Raw genomic sequence first — 15037 nt, 5'->3', positions numbered from 1 at the left:
CCATCTAGAGTTGCTACAAAATATTGCCTGTATTCCCCATGTTGTACAGTACATCCTTGAGCCCACCTTACATCCAGCAGTTTATACCTTCCATTCCCCAATACCTGTATTGCCCACCCGCGGAACTCCCTCTACTGGTAACCACTAGTTTGTTTTCTATATTTGTGAGTCTGCTTCTTTTTTGTTATATTCACTAGTTTGTGGATTTTTCGGTTTCCACATATAGGTGATATCATATGGCCTTTCTCTGACTTATTTTATATAGCATAATGTCCACCAAGTCCATCTGCATTGCTGCAAGTGGCAAAGTTTCTTCCTTTTTTATGACTGAGTAGTATTCTATTGTATGTATATGTGTGTGTGTGTATATACATTCATGTATATAAAGACACATTCATATGTCCATTGATGGACACTTAGGTTGTTTCTGTATCTTGGGAATTGTAAATAATACTGTTACAAACATTGGGGTGTATGTATCTTTTCTAATTAGTGTTTTTAGTTTTTATGGATATGTACCCAGAAGTGGAATTGCTGAGTTATATGGTAGTTCTATTTTTAGTTTTTTAAAGAACCTCCATACTGTGCTCTACAGTGGCTGTACCAATTTACATTCCTGCCAACAATGTACAAGGGTTCCCTTTGCTCCATGCTCTCGCTATCATTTGTTATTTGTGTTCTTTTTGATGACAGCCATCCTGACAGGTGTGAAGTAACATCTCATGTGGTTTTGATTTTCATTTCCCTGATGATCAGGGATGTTGAGCATCTTTTCATATGCCTGTTGTCTATTTGTATGTCTTTGAAAACGTGTATTCAGTTCTTTTGCCCATTTTTTAAAATTGGGTTGTTTGGGTTTTTTTTTAAATGTTGAATTGTATGAGCTATTTATGTATGTTGAATATTAATCTCTTATCAGTCATATAATTTGCAAATATTTTCTCCCATTCAGTAGGCTGTTTTTGCATTTTGTCAATGGTTTCCTTTGCTGTGCAAAAGCTTTTAAGTTTAATTAGGTCCAATTTGTTTACTTTTGCTTCCCTTGCCTTAGGAGACAGATCTAAAAAAAATACTGCTACCGTTTGTGTCAAAGAATGTTCTGCTTATATTTCCTCTAGGAGTTTTATGGTTTCTGGTCTTGCATTTAAGTCTTTAATCCATTTTGAGTTTATTTTTATGTATTGTGTTAGAGAATGTTCTAATTTCCTTATTTTATGTAAGGAAAATAGCTGTCCAGTTTTCTCAGCACCACTTATTGTAGAGGCTGTCTTTTCTCCATTGTGTATTCTTGTCCCCTTTGTCATAGTTTGACCGTAAGTGCATGGGCTTATTTTTGGGTCCTGTATCCTGTTCCATTGATCAGTGTATCTGGTTTTGTGCTAGTTCCGTACTGTTTTGATGACTGTAGTTTTGTAGTACAGTCTAAGGTCAGGGGGCATGATTCCTCCAGGTCTGTTCTTTCTCAAGTTTGTTTTGGCTTTTCTGAATCCTTGTGTTTCCATACAAATTAAAAAATTTTTTTTTCTGATTCTCTGAAAAATACCATTGGGATTTTGATAGGGATTGCATTAAATCTGTAGAGTGCTTTGGGTAATATAGTCATTCCAACAGTATTGATTCTTCAACCCAAGAACATAGTGTATCTATCAATCTGTGTGTTATCTTCAATTTCTTTGATCAGTGTCTTTCAGTCTTTTGGAGTATAGGTCTTTTGCCTCCTTAGGTAGGTTTATTCCAAGGTACATAACTTTTTTTTTGCTGCAGTGGTAAGTGGGATTGTTTCATGAATTTCTTTTTAGTATTTCATAATTAGTGTAAAGAAATGTGGCAGATTTCTGTATATTAATTTTGCACCCTGTAACTTTAGTGAATTTATTGATGAATTCTAATAGTTTTTTGGTAGTTGTCTGTAGGATTTTCTATGTATATCGTGTCATCTGTAAACAGTGACAGTTTTAATCTTCCTTTCCAATTTGGATTTCTTTAATTTCTTTTTCTTCTCTGATTGCTGTGACTAGGACTTCCAAACTGTGTTGAATAAAAGTGGCAAGAATGAGTGTCCTTGTCTTTTTCCCTTGATTTTACAAGGAAATGCTTTCAGGTTTTCACCATTGAATATGATGTTAGCTGTCAGTCTGTTGTAAATGGCCTTTTTTGAGGTATGTTCCCTCTATGCCCACTTTCCAGAGAGTTGTTTTTGATCACAGATTGATGTTGAATTTTATCAGAAGCATTTTCCTGCGTCAGTTGAGATGGTTGTAGGATTTTTATTTTTCAGTTTGTTAATGTATCACATTGGCTGATTTGTAGATATTAAAACATTCTTGCATCCCTGGAATAAATCCCACTTGATCATGGTGTGTGATCCTTTTAATGTATTTTGCTAATTTTTTACTAATACTTTGTTGAGAATTTTTACATCTGTATTCATCAGTGATATTGGCCTACAATTTTTTTGTGATATATTTGTCCAGTTTTGGTATCAAGGTGACGGTAGCTTCATAAAATGAGGGAGGAAGCAGTCCTTCCTATGCAATAGTTTGGGAAGGATAGGTGTTAGCTCTTCACTAAATGGTGGAATTCACCTGTGAAACCATCTGGTCCTGAGCTTTTGTTTGTTGAGAATTTTTTTATTATTGATTCAATTTCATTACTGGTGATACAATTTCAATATGATCTGTTCATATTTTCTATTTCTTCTTGAGTCAGTCTTGAAGATTGTACCTTTATAGGAATTTGTTTTTTTTCCTAGAGTATCCATTTTATTAACATGTAACTGTTCATAGTACTCTCTTATGATCCTTTGTACTTATGTGGTGCCAGAAATACAACTTCACCTTTTTCATTTCTGATTTTATATTTTAGGCCCTCTCCCTTTTTTTCTTGATGAGTCTGGCTAAAAGTTTATCAGTTCTATCTTTTCAAAGAACTGCTCTTAGGTTCATTGATCTTTTTTTTTTTTTTTTGGTCTCTAAATATTTCTGCTCTGATCTTTATGATTTTCTTCTACTAACTTTGGGTTTTGTTTGTTCTTTTTTTCATTCCTTTAGGTTTAACTTGTTTATTTCAGATTTTTCTAGTTTCCTGGGCTAGGCTTCCTCTTAGAACTAGGGGGAATCTTCCCTCTTAGAACTGCTTATGTTGCATCCCATAGATTTTGGATCATTGTGTTTTCATTTTCATTTGTCTGCAGGTATCTTTTTATTTCTTTGATTTCTTCAGTAACCCATTGGCAACTTCCATATATTTGTGCTTTCCATATTTTTTTCCTTGATGTCTAGTCTCATAGTGTTGTGGTTGGAAAAGAATCTTGATATGATTTCAGTCTTCTTAAATTTATTGAGACTTGTTTTGTGGTCTAGCATGTGATCTATCTTGGAGACTGTTCCATGTACACCTGGAAAGGAGTGTTTATTCTGCTGCTTTTGGATGGAATGTTTTCTGTATATCTTTTGATCTAGTCTAATGTGTTGTTTAAGGCCAGTGTTTCCTTATTGGCTTTCTGTGTGGATGATCTGTCCATTGATGTAAATGGTGTGTCAAAATCACCTACTATTATTGTGTTACTGTCAGTTTCTCCCTTTATATCTGTTGATATTTGCTTTATGTATTTAGGTTATTCTCTGTTGGATGATACAGAGACACATCATATTGTTACAAAAGGATCCAATCCATCCAAAAATAAAACTTTATGTGAGTCTAGTAACAAAGATTTAAAATATATAAAGCAAAAATACATAAAATTTCTAAATATATAATATAAAAACATGTAAAAGGACAGATAGACATACATAGTTATAGCGAGATACTTAAGTATACTTTTCTCAATATCTGATAGAATAAGCCAGCAAACAAATAGTAAGTATAGAAGATTTGAAAAACATGACTATCAAATTTGACCTATTTGACACATATGGAGAACTACATTGAATAAGTGCATTTTCTTTTCAAGTACATGTGGGACATTTAGTATATCTTGAGTAAGTGTCATACAAATTCTGAAGGATTCAAATCATTCAGAATTTTTTTATGACTGTATTGAAATTAAGCTAGATAGCAAATAACAGAAAGGTTTATGAAATATCAAGTGATTTTGACCCTTGAACAGCATGGATGTGAACTGTGCAGGTCCAGTTATATGCAGATGTTTTGGACATATTGAAAACATTTTTGTGTATTTGTGACAGTTTGAAAAAACCTGCAGGTAAATTGTTGGCCTCGCAATATCAAAACAATTAAGAAAAGGTATGTCATGGCATATAATATATCTGGATACCAGTCTATATTATCATTTTGGGGGGATCATTTATTATATCTTTTTGCTTTTCTTAATTGAAATATTACAAAAAATAAAAAAAAATTTTTTTTGGCTTCCCTGATGGCTCAGTTGGTAAAGAATCCACTGCAATGCAGGAGACCCTGGTTTTGATTCCTGGGTTGGATAGATCTGCTGGAAAAGGGATAGGCTACCCACTCCAGTCTTCTTGGGCTTCCCTTTTGGCTCAGCTGGTAAAGAATCCACCTGCAACATGAGACCTGGTTTTAATCCCTAGGTTGGGAATATCCCTGGAGAAGGGAATGGCTAACCACTCCAGTATTCTGGCCTGGAGAATTTCATGGACTGTGTAGTCCATGGAGGTCATAAAGAGTCAGACACGACTGACTGACTTTCACTAATTGAAATATATTTGATTTACAATGTGTTAATCTCTGCTATACAGCAAAGTGGTTCAATTTATATATATGCATTCTTTTCTAATATTCTTTTCCATTATGTTTTATCACATATTTCCTGTGCTATACAGTAAACCTTGTTGTTTATCCAAATATTATCATTTACTACATAAAATATATATAAATATACTATAAAAAGTTAAAATTTACAAAAGCTTACAGACTGTACATGATGTCTTTCACAGTCAAAAGAAATGTAAGCAAATGTAAAGATGCAGTATTAAATCATAATTGCATAGAGGATTTCCCTGGCGATTTAGTGGTTGAAACTCGGCCCTTCTAATGCAGGGTCTTGAGTTCTATCCCTAGTCAGGGAATTTAAGATCCCGTGTGCCACCTGGTGTGGCCAAAAAATAAAAAATCCTAGCTGCATAACATTAACTGTACTACATACTATACTATTACAATAACTACATATCTGTGTTTTGTTACTGTTGGGTGAGCTCAAGTGTCGTATCTGCTTAAAACATTCTCTGAGAAGTTTATCTCTCCCATTAAATTGTATATCCGCAAAAAGCGATCTCTTGGGTTCTCATGTATTTTTCATCATGTTTGATGCAATACCATACCTTGTGACCTACACAAAGTGCACTAGCAATGAAAGCAGAGAAAAGTCATGACATTAAAGTTGAATTGTTTGATATGTGATAAAGATTGAAATACGCAGCTGTGGTTGTCTGCCATTTCAAGATAAATGAATCCACTGTACAGACTGTTGAGGGAGAAAAATGGAAATTCATGAAGCTGTTGCTGCAACTACTCCAGTAGGCATGAAACCTTGTCTTTTTTATTAAATGTCTTTCTCATATTCAAAAGACAACTTTTATGTGGATGCAGGATTGCTGTAAGAAAGGTATACCTGTGAAAAGACAGCCTTCAGAATGGGAGAAAATAATAGCAAATGAAGCAACTGACAAACAACTAATCTCAAAAATATACAAGCAACTCCTGCAGCTCAATTCCAGAAAAATAAACGACCCAATCAAAAAATGGGCCAAAGAACTAAATAGACATTTCTCCAAAGAAGACATACAGATGGCTAACAAACACATGAAAAGATGCTCAACATCGCTCATTATCAGAGAAATGCAAATCAAAACCACAATGAGGTACCATTTCACAGCAGTCAGAATGGCCGCGATCCAAAAGTCTACAAGCAATAAATGCTGGAGAGGGTTGGAAAAAAGGGAACCCTCTTACACTGTTGGTGGGAATGCAAACTAGTACAGCCACTATGGAGAACAGTGTGGAGATTCCTTAAAAAACTGGAAATAGAACTGCCATACGACCCAGCAATCCCACTACTGAGCATACACACCGAGGAAACCAGAATTGAAAGAGACACGTGTATCCCAATGTTCATCGCAGCACTGTTTATAATAGCCAGGACACGGAAGCAACCTAGATGTCCATCAGCAGATGAATGGATAAGAAAGCTGTGATACATATACACAATGGAGTATTACTCAGCCATTAAAAAGAATACATTTGAATCAGTTCTAATGAGGTGGATGAAACTGGAACCTATTATACAGAGTGAAGTAAGGGAGAAAGAAAAACACCAATACAGTATACTAACGCATATATATGGAATTTAGAAAGATGGTAATGACAACACTGTATGTGAGACAGCAAAAGAGACACTGATGTATAGAACAGTCTTTTGGACTCTGTGGGAGAAGGTGGGGGGATGATTTTGGAGAATGGCATTAAAACATGTATAATATCATATAAGAAACGAATCGCCAGTCCAGGTTTGATGCAGGATATAAGAAGCTTGGGGCTGGTGCACTGGGATGACCCAGAGGGATGGTATGGGGAGGGAGGTGGGAGGGGGGTTCCGGATGGGGAACACGTGTACACCCGTGGCGGATGCATGTTGATGTATGGCAAAACCAATACAATATTGTAAAGTAAATTTAAAAAAAAAAGAAAGGTATACCTATTGACTTCAGCATGATTTGAGAAAAAGTGAAGTCTTTATGTGCCAAGTTGAAGCAAAAGGAAAGTGGAGAATCTAAAGCTAGACAATGTAATGTCTGCAAAGGATGGCTTGATAATTTTAGAAAGAGGTTTGGCTTTAAAAATGTCAAGATAAAGGAGAAGCAGCTTCTGATCACGAGGCAGCAGATGGGTTCCTAGACTCCATTAAGAAAATTATTGGTGAAAAAGGATATCAGCCTGAACAGGTTTATAATGTGGATTAAAAGTGCCTTATTCTAGGGGGAAAAAAATGCCACAAAGGACATTTATTAGGAAGAGAAGCAAGCACCAGGATTTAAGGTAGGAAGGGATAGGCTTACCTCTACTGCTTTGTGCAAATATAGTATGATCAAAACTGCCCTAATCTATAATATAAGGCTTCTAACTTCCAAGGCTGGAAAGGAAAAGAAAGATACCCGTTGCTAGTCTTTTAGTTGTACAAGAAAGCCTTCACAGTGAGGATCGTTTTTTGGATTAGTTCCATCAGTGCTTTGTTATTGGAGTGAGGAAGTATCTTGCCAGTAATGGACTGCCTTTTAAAATTCTTTTGATACTGGACTGTGCCCCTGGCCACCCAGAATCCCATGAGTTTAACACTGAAGATGTCAAAGTGGTCTCATTGCCCAAAACATGTCTCTAATTCAGCTTCTAGATCAGGGGTTCATAAGGACCTTGTAGGCTCATTACACATGGTATTCTATGGAAAGGATTGTCGACACTATGGAAGAGAACCCCAGTAAAGAAAACATCATGAAAGCCCGGAAGGATTACGCTATCAAAGATGCTATCATTGTTATAGAAAACGTTGATGCAGCTTGTAAATATGAAGTAAACTTACAATATTGAAAAATACTGTACTGCACTTTAAATGTATTTTCTTTATGATTTCTTAGTAACATCTTGTTTTTACTAGCTTTATTGTAAAAATATAGTATATAACACGTATGACATACAAAAATATGTGTTAACAACTGTTTTATTGGTGAGGCTTCCAGTCAATAGTAGACTATCAGTAGTTAACTTGTTAGGCAGTCAAAAGTTATATGTAAGTTTTTTTTTACTGCATGGAGGGTCAGCACCCCTAACTCCTCATTGTTCAAGGGTCAACTGTACTTTGTTTTTATTCATATTCTGCTAATAAAAGAATAAATTAGTATAGCCATCATTAAAAATTGGTTTGCAGTATCTACAAAAGCTAAACATACACCTTAGCAATTCTCCTCCTAGGTTATGTATCCAACAATATGTTTACAAAAAAAAACACATATAAAATATTAATAGCATAATTTATAATATTCCAAAAAGCTGTAGTAGCATATTAAAAAGCAGAGACATTACTTTGCCAACAAAGGTCCGTCTAGTCAAGGCTATGGTTTTTCCATTGGTCATGTATGGAAGTGAGAGTTGGACTGTGAAGAAAGCTGAGCACCGAAGAGTTGATGCTTTTGAACTGTGGTGTTGGAGAAGACTCTTGAGAGTCCCTTGGACTGCAAGGAGATCCAACCAGTCCATTCTGAAGGAGATCATTCCTGGGTGTTCATTGGAAGGACTGATGCTGAAGCCGACACTCCAATACTTTTGCCACCTCATGTGAAGAGTTGACTCATTGGAAAAGACTCTGATTATGGGAGGGATTGGGGGCAGGAGGAGAAGGGGACGACAGAGGATGAGATGGCTGGATGGCATCACTGACTTGATGGACGTGAGTCTGAGTGAACTCCAGGAGTTGGTGATGGACAGGGAAGCCTGGCGTGCTGCGATTCATGGGGTCGCAGAGTCGGACATGACTGAGCGACTGAACTGAACTGAAAAAGCTGTAAACAGCTCAGACATTTATGAACAGTAGAAGAGATAAATAATTTGGATTATTTCATTCCATTGATTACAGCAATGCAAAAAGAATAAGCTACTGCTAAGTGCAAAGCATGAGTGAATCTCATAGACATGATATTGAGTGAAAACAGCCAAACACAAAAGAGAACATACTGTATGATTCCCTTTATATAAAGTTCAGAAACAGGCAGAGGTTATCTATGGCGATAGAAGTCAGAACAGTGGCTGCTTTTGTCAAGACCTGATGACTGGAAAGGAATGTGCAAAAGGCTTCTGAGTGTTGATACTGTTGGTCTCAGCGTTGATTAATATGGGATATATACTTTGTGAAAACTCATCACACTATATATTTAAGATTTACTGCTTCATTATTTATCATGCTTTATTTTGCCAAAAATGTTTCAGCACTCATTGTTAGACACTCGTTGCTTGTATTAAGTTGTTATAAAAATAACTGTGGTTTCGGACTGTGAATTTTAAATCATTATTGTTGTTGTTGTTGTTTGGTCACTAAGTCACGTCCAGTTGTTTGCGACCCCATGGCTTGCAGCATAGCAGGCTTCCCTGTCGTAACAAGGCTCAAACTCATTTTTATTAATCAAAATAGGAACCGTTACAATCTTGTTTGCCAATGAGAAATAAGTTTTTTTATTCCTGTGGTGTAAAAATTTGTGCTTGGGGTTTGATGAACTCTTAGAAAGCATTTTCTGCCTCCTCCTGGTTGTGGAAGCATTTTCCCTGCAAAAAGTTGTGGAGTTGCTTCAAGAAGTGGTAGTTGGTTGGCAAGAGGTCAGGTGAATATGGTGGATGAGGCAAAACTTCTTAGCCCAGTTTGTTCAACTGTTGAAGCATTGGTTGTGCGACATGTGTTTAGGCATTGTAGTAGAGCATTGGGCCCATTCTGTTGACCAATACTGGCTACACATGTTGTAGTTTTTGGTGCATCTCATCAACTTACTGATCATTCTTCCCAGATGTAATGGTTTCACCAGGATTCAGAAAGCTGTGTGGATCAAATAGGGAGCAGACCCACCACACAGTGACCAAGACCTTTTTTTGGTGCAAGTTTGGCTTTGGGAAGTGCTTGAGAGCTTCTTCTAGGTCCAACCACTGAGCTCGTCATTACCAGTTGTCATATAAAATCCACTTTTCATCGCATGTCACAATCCGATTGTGAAATGGTTCATTGTTTTTGCATAGAATAAGGGAAGATGACACTTCAAAATGATTTTTTGATTTGCAGTCAGCTCATGAGGCACCCACTTATAGAGCTTATTCACTTTTCCAATTTGCTTTAAATGCCAATCAGTCATAGAGTAGTTGGGTTCTTTGGTAACTCCTCATGTAGTTGTAAGAGGATCAGTTTTGATGATTGCTCTCAGTTGGTCGTTGTCAACTTCTGATAGCCAGCCGCTGCACTCCTCATCTTCAAGGCTCGCGTCTCTTTTGCAAAACTTCTTGAACCACCCTGCACTGAACATTCATTAGCAGTTCCTGGGCCATATGCATTATTAATGTTGCAAGTTGTCTCTGCTGCTTTACAATCCATTTTGAATGTGAATAAATTAATAACTCAAATTTGCTTTTTGTCTAACATCATTTCTATAGTCTAAAATAAATATCAACAGCAAGTAATGTCATTAGCAAAAAACCATAAAGCAAGAAATGCACATTAAAATGATGTGTAACATAAGCACATTTATTTAAGAATGTATTCTAATGTCAAACAACAAAGTTCAACAATGTAAAAACCACAGTTACTTTTGCACCAAACATATTTGTGTGCATTGCTGTTGGTTCTATAAACAGGTATATTCTTTGCATTCTTTTTGGAAAGCTCTTTGACAGTATTTGGCAGGAGCCATACAAATGTCATTTTTTTGGTCCAAATAATTCCATTCCTGTAATTTTTTAATCCTATGAATATAAATAAAAAGGAAAAAGCTGCACACATATATGGTTACTGCTCTTAGTTATAATAGAACATAAAGGGAAATTTAAATATTCACTGTAAGAGAATATGTTCAAATTCAATAACAAGAGGACGATATTTTAATTTGGTGAACTATTAAGCATCCATTAAACCATGCAGGTCACATAGCAATGTGGAAAATTATGAAATGTCAAATGAGTATACTGTGTGTACAGTTTTGTTAAAATTATATGTGGAAAGTTTTAAAATAGAAAGGAACATGGAAAGGAAAATAACCACTGAGGGAGAGAAAAGGCTAATAGATTTTCTTTGAATATTAAAAAAAAAAATGTTAAAACAAAATTTTAGAGAATTTGCCACTTAAACTAAAAATGTCAGTAAATAGTACTAAGTTTGTGCATGTTAGTGACAAAAATTGAATGTTAATTTGTGCTGTTTTTCCTTGATATGAGAGGTATAACATATAATTTTTGAAGATTCTCAGAGCGCTTTGCAGTTTCCAGTAAATATCTCAAAAGAATTACAGTGAAAGTATTTGAAATAAGATAATATAGGTCTGATCCTTATAGCTTTTGGATTTATAAAGTTGTCCAAGGTTAGAAATTTACGTATTTTTCCCATAATTTAAAGGGAGTCATTGCAGCTTATCATTGCAGCTTATTTGCACAGGTTATCATTGCAGCTCTATTTGCAGTTTATTCATTTGATTTGATTTTAAGAGAAGAAATCAGTTCTCATTATGTGTTCCAAACAGTGTTTCATTGGAGTTTTAATACAAAGCTTTAAAGAGGAGTAAAGAATCTCCAAATCCGCTGACCAAGGACTGAGAGGAATGTGCAGAGCTCAGTAATGTGCGTCTGGGGGAAGCATTGTGAACTTAACCTATTGGAGTTAAGATAGGGTTGGTTTGAAGAAAGAGTCTAGTTCTACTCTCTGTACTTTTGATGGCATTGATTTATTTAATAGTAGTGTTTCTGTGTATTAATTGTGTATTCCTGTTAATGTTCTGTGAGCCAAATCCATTTCAGTTCTATGGTCAGTTGAAATATTTTAGGATGAATAATCTCTATGCAATGCAAAAATCTGTTTTCCTCCCCCTTTCTCCTTTTTGAAAAATAATTTGACCTTTCTGTTCTAAGAATTTGTGGCAAACAAGATAACTTCTACTTTTTATTTATTTATTTTTAAATTTTGTTTTATTTTTAAACTTTACAATATTGTTTTGGTTTTGCCAAATATCGAAATGAATCCGCCACAGATATACTTTCTACTTTTAACTTGTGACCTAGAAGTAAAATGTTGTGTATATTAGTTTTGGAGAACTCTCCTTCTTTGGGGGTTAATTTTATTTTCCATAGAGTTCTTTGATACTTATTGAAATCATATTATTTGTGTCTTAAAGCAGTTTTTACACATGTATATTGCTATTCTGAATTCATCAGTATTTAACTTATGTGTACATGCCATTTAAAGTAACAGTGAGAAGAATAAAGTGACTTCATTTTTGTATATATAATCCCTAGAGATTTGGGTTCTTCAGAGCTTTTCTCTTGTGCCTTATACTGCATGTTGAGGCTATAATTAAGTAGTTCAGTTTGTCAGTATTTGTAAAATAAATACTCCAGTGTTATGTTTACCAAATTTTTTTTTGAGTAAGTCTTCTCTCTCTCTTTTTAAAAATTCAGGCTCTGCTGGTTCTTCATCAGTTAGATAGCATTGATTTGTGGAATCCTGATGCTCCTGTAGAAACATTTTGGGAAATTAGGTATATGCACCCTTATTTTTTAATTCAACTTAAATTTTTAATTTTTTTTGTCTTTAAATATTAACTCTATATACTTGGTTTATTAACTTTATTCACTTATACTGCCAGATGTTTTATGATTTTGTGTTTTATTTGACTTGAAATTATTAGGTTATTTCTTATTTTAACTGTAAGAACATTGTCACAGCAAATTAGAAAATAAATTTTTAAAAATTGTGCTAAATTTCATTACCCAACCATAAGTACTATTATTTGGTATGTCTTCTGCTATTTCAGATTTTTATATGGTTAAACTGTGTTTTAAATTTATTTTTATCATTTATAAGCTTAGAGTGTTAAAGTTTTAAATATTAATAGTTTATTTCAGTTTTTTAAATTATAATCTCATGTTTTCAATAATACTGGTGTTTTTTGTGGATGAATTAATTTAATGAATATCTGCTTAGAAGGCAAAATTATATGTATATATAATTTTATAATTTATTTCTTTGCTTATATGAATTATTACCTTTCAGTGAGCATAGAGGTAACACACTGAGGAAAATGTAAGTGTGTAAGCCTCAGGTTTTGTTATTATCTTGTAGAAGTGGGTACACCAAGTCACTTGGCAGCTGAGTTAAATCCTAGATTCTGGAGCAGTGCACTTTGATAGTAATATAATGTGAATCACATATGTAATTAAAATTTTTCTAGTTGCCACATTAAAAAAATAAACAGGTAAAATTAATTTTAAGAATATATTTTTAAACCCAGTGTGTGTGTGTGTGTGTGTGTGTAGAGAGAATATTTTTAATATGTTGATCAATATAAAAGTTATTGATGAGATATTTTATGTCCTTTTTTCTAAAGTCTTCACAATTTGGGCTGTTTCCTACTTCCAGGACATCAGTTTAGACAAGCCGCGTTTCAAGTGCGCGGCAGCCACATGGGGCTGCTCGTGGCTGCTGTGTTGACAGTGCAGCTCTAGAGTGGAAACAAGCAAACTTTTTCTCTAAAGGGCCAAGCAGTCAAGATTTTAGTTTTTGTGGGCCAGATAGTCTCTTTTATAACTGTTTACTTCTGCTCTTGGGACATGAAAGTAGCCACAGACAATGAATGAGTGGATTGTGACCATGTTCCACTAAAACTTTATTTGCAAAGGCAAATGATGGACTGGCTTTGGCCTGCAGGCAGTTGTGTGCCGACCCCTGCTCTAGAACACTAAGTTTACATACAGTCTGAGCTGTACAGATCTATAATTTTTCTTGAGTCCTCTGTGAGGATGAGATGCATGGATGAAGTGGTTGAGGGAGAAGGGGGCTTAGAAGTACTTTTTTCTTTTTTTAATGTAATTTGTATACTTCCTTTCATTATAGTGCTATTAACATTTTGATAACCAATTCTCTAAAATAAATCCTGGAAAGGAAGATAAGCTTCTTTAAACTTTGTCCATTATTAGAGAATGCCATTCTTTTATTCTGACTTTATCTGTATTAGGTTGTTTATTGGCAATGCTGGTAACAGTGAACTTTGTTTCTGCAGCTCACAAATGCTTTTTTACATTTGCAAGAAATTGACTAGTCATCAAATGCTTAGTAGCACAGAAATTCTCAAATGGTTGCGGGAAATTTTGATCTGCAGGAATAAATTTCTTCTTAAAAATAAGGTAAGCAAAATGACATCTTTTGAAACGGAAGAATATTTGGAATGGTAATGAAAAGAGATTAAGGAAATGTTTATTAGCCAAATCAAGTCCTTATTCAGCTCCTCTCTTCTGCAAAGTCTTCAAGGGAAATGTACATGCAGGAGACAATGGCTGAGAAATCAGCACTTTAAGTAAAAATTATTTTGAGCCGTTACCCTTAAAGCCACAATCCTGATAAAGTCTAGACGAGTTAAGCAGGATTCTGTGGGGCAGACCTAGGAGGAGTGGGGCCTCTATAACCAAAGAAGATTGAGAAACAACATTTGCTGTCTCTGCTCTCAAGTTCATACATAAGACTTGAATCCGATGTCTAGGCTAGTCCAGAGAATGCTATCTATCTATATATATAAAGAAGCTGAAGGAAAGACATCGAGTGCCATCAATCTAAGGTTTATTTATATTTCTGTGAGGAAGTTATTACCTGTTGAAGATATCAGAAGTCTTCTTCCTTAGGGTTGAGTGAAAAGTTTTGATTCTGAACTATTGAAGCCTGGTGACAAGATTTTGGGGGCTAGAGAAGAGCCTTAAGTTTCTTTTAACATAAAGTTTCTATAATCAGTCAATTAAAAAGTTCTGTTATGGCATAGTTTTAGGAGTACTTGATTCAATAAATTTTTATCCATTTCTGGAATGGATAAAATCTATGGGAAATTTAAATGTCTCTAATACATATCCTTTTCAGTGTACCATGCAGCTTGTTGAATTTTCTTTGTTTAGAAATGAGCTAATGGTGAGTTGGATTTATTCATATCTGGCTTACCTTCATCTGTTACTATAGTAGAATTTGGCATTATGCCAAAGGTAAGGAATGCGATTGGACTTCAGCGTTTCATGCCCTTGCCTATAGTATAATTCTCCGGAGTGCAAGCATTAGTAATCCAGTAGTGAATCTTGTCCTCTGGTCAGTGAAGTCACTCATACTTAGCATATATACCAGTGTTGATTCTGGTTCAGAGGAATTTAATCTCAAAAGAGTCAACTTCCCGCTATCCTGACCATGTTGTATGAGAGGAAATCTTTGTTGTTTTTAACTGACTAAAAAGTACATTATATTTTTTGTGTGGTAGATTTATGCTGTTGATGTTTAACTTGTGTCCATGTTAGA

General features: G+C 35.0%; 1 protein-coding gene across 9 annotated transcripts in view; it reads left to right on the top strand.

Annotated features, from left to right (window-relative positions):
- Nucleotides 1-15037, top strand: part of NF1 (neurofibromin 1) — a 273622-nt gene that overhangs the window by 114761 nt on the left and 143824 nt on the right. For all 9 annotated transcript variants that reach the window (XM_059877703.1, XM_059877699.1, XM_059877700.1 and 6 more), the window contains 2 exons: nucleotides 12169-12248; nucleotides 13770-13893. In XM_059877703.1, the coding sequence (XP_059733686.1) occupies nucleotides 12169-12248; nucleotides 13770-13893 (204 nt within the window). The remainder of the gene's footprint in view (nucleotides 1-12168; nucleotides 12249-13769; nucleotides 13894-15037) is intronic.

This window comes from Bos taurus, chromosome 19, assembly GCF_002263795.3.
Source record: "Bos taurus isolate L1 Dominette 01449 registration number 42190680 breed Hereford chromosome 19, ARS-UCD2.0, whole genome shotgun sequence".
Classification (NCBI taxonomy): Eukaryota; Metazoa; Chordata; class Mammalia; order Artiodactyla; family Bovidae; genus Bos; species Bos taurus.
This window is presented reverse-complemented; position numbering and strand designations above follow the sequence as displayed.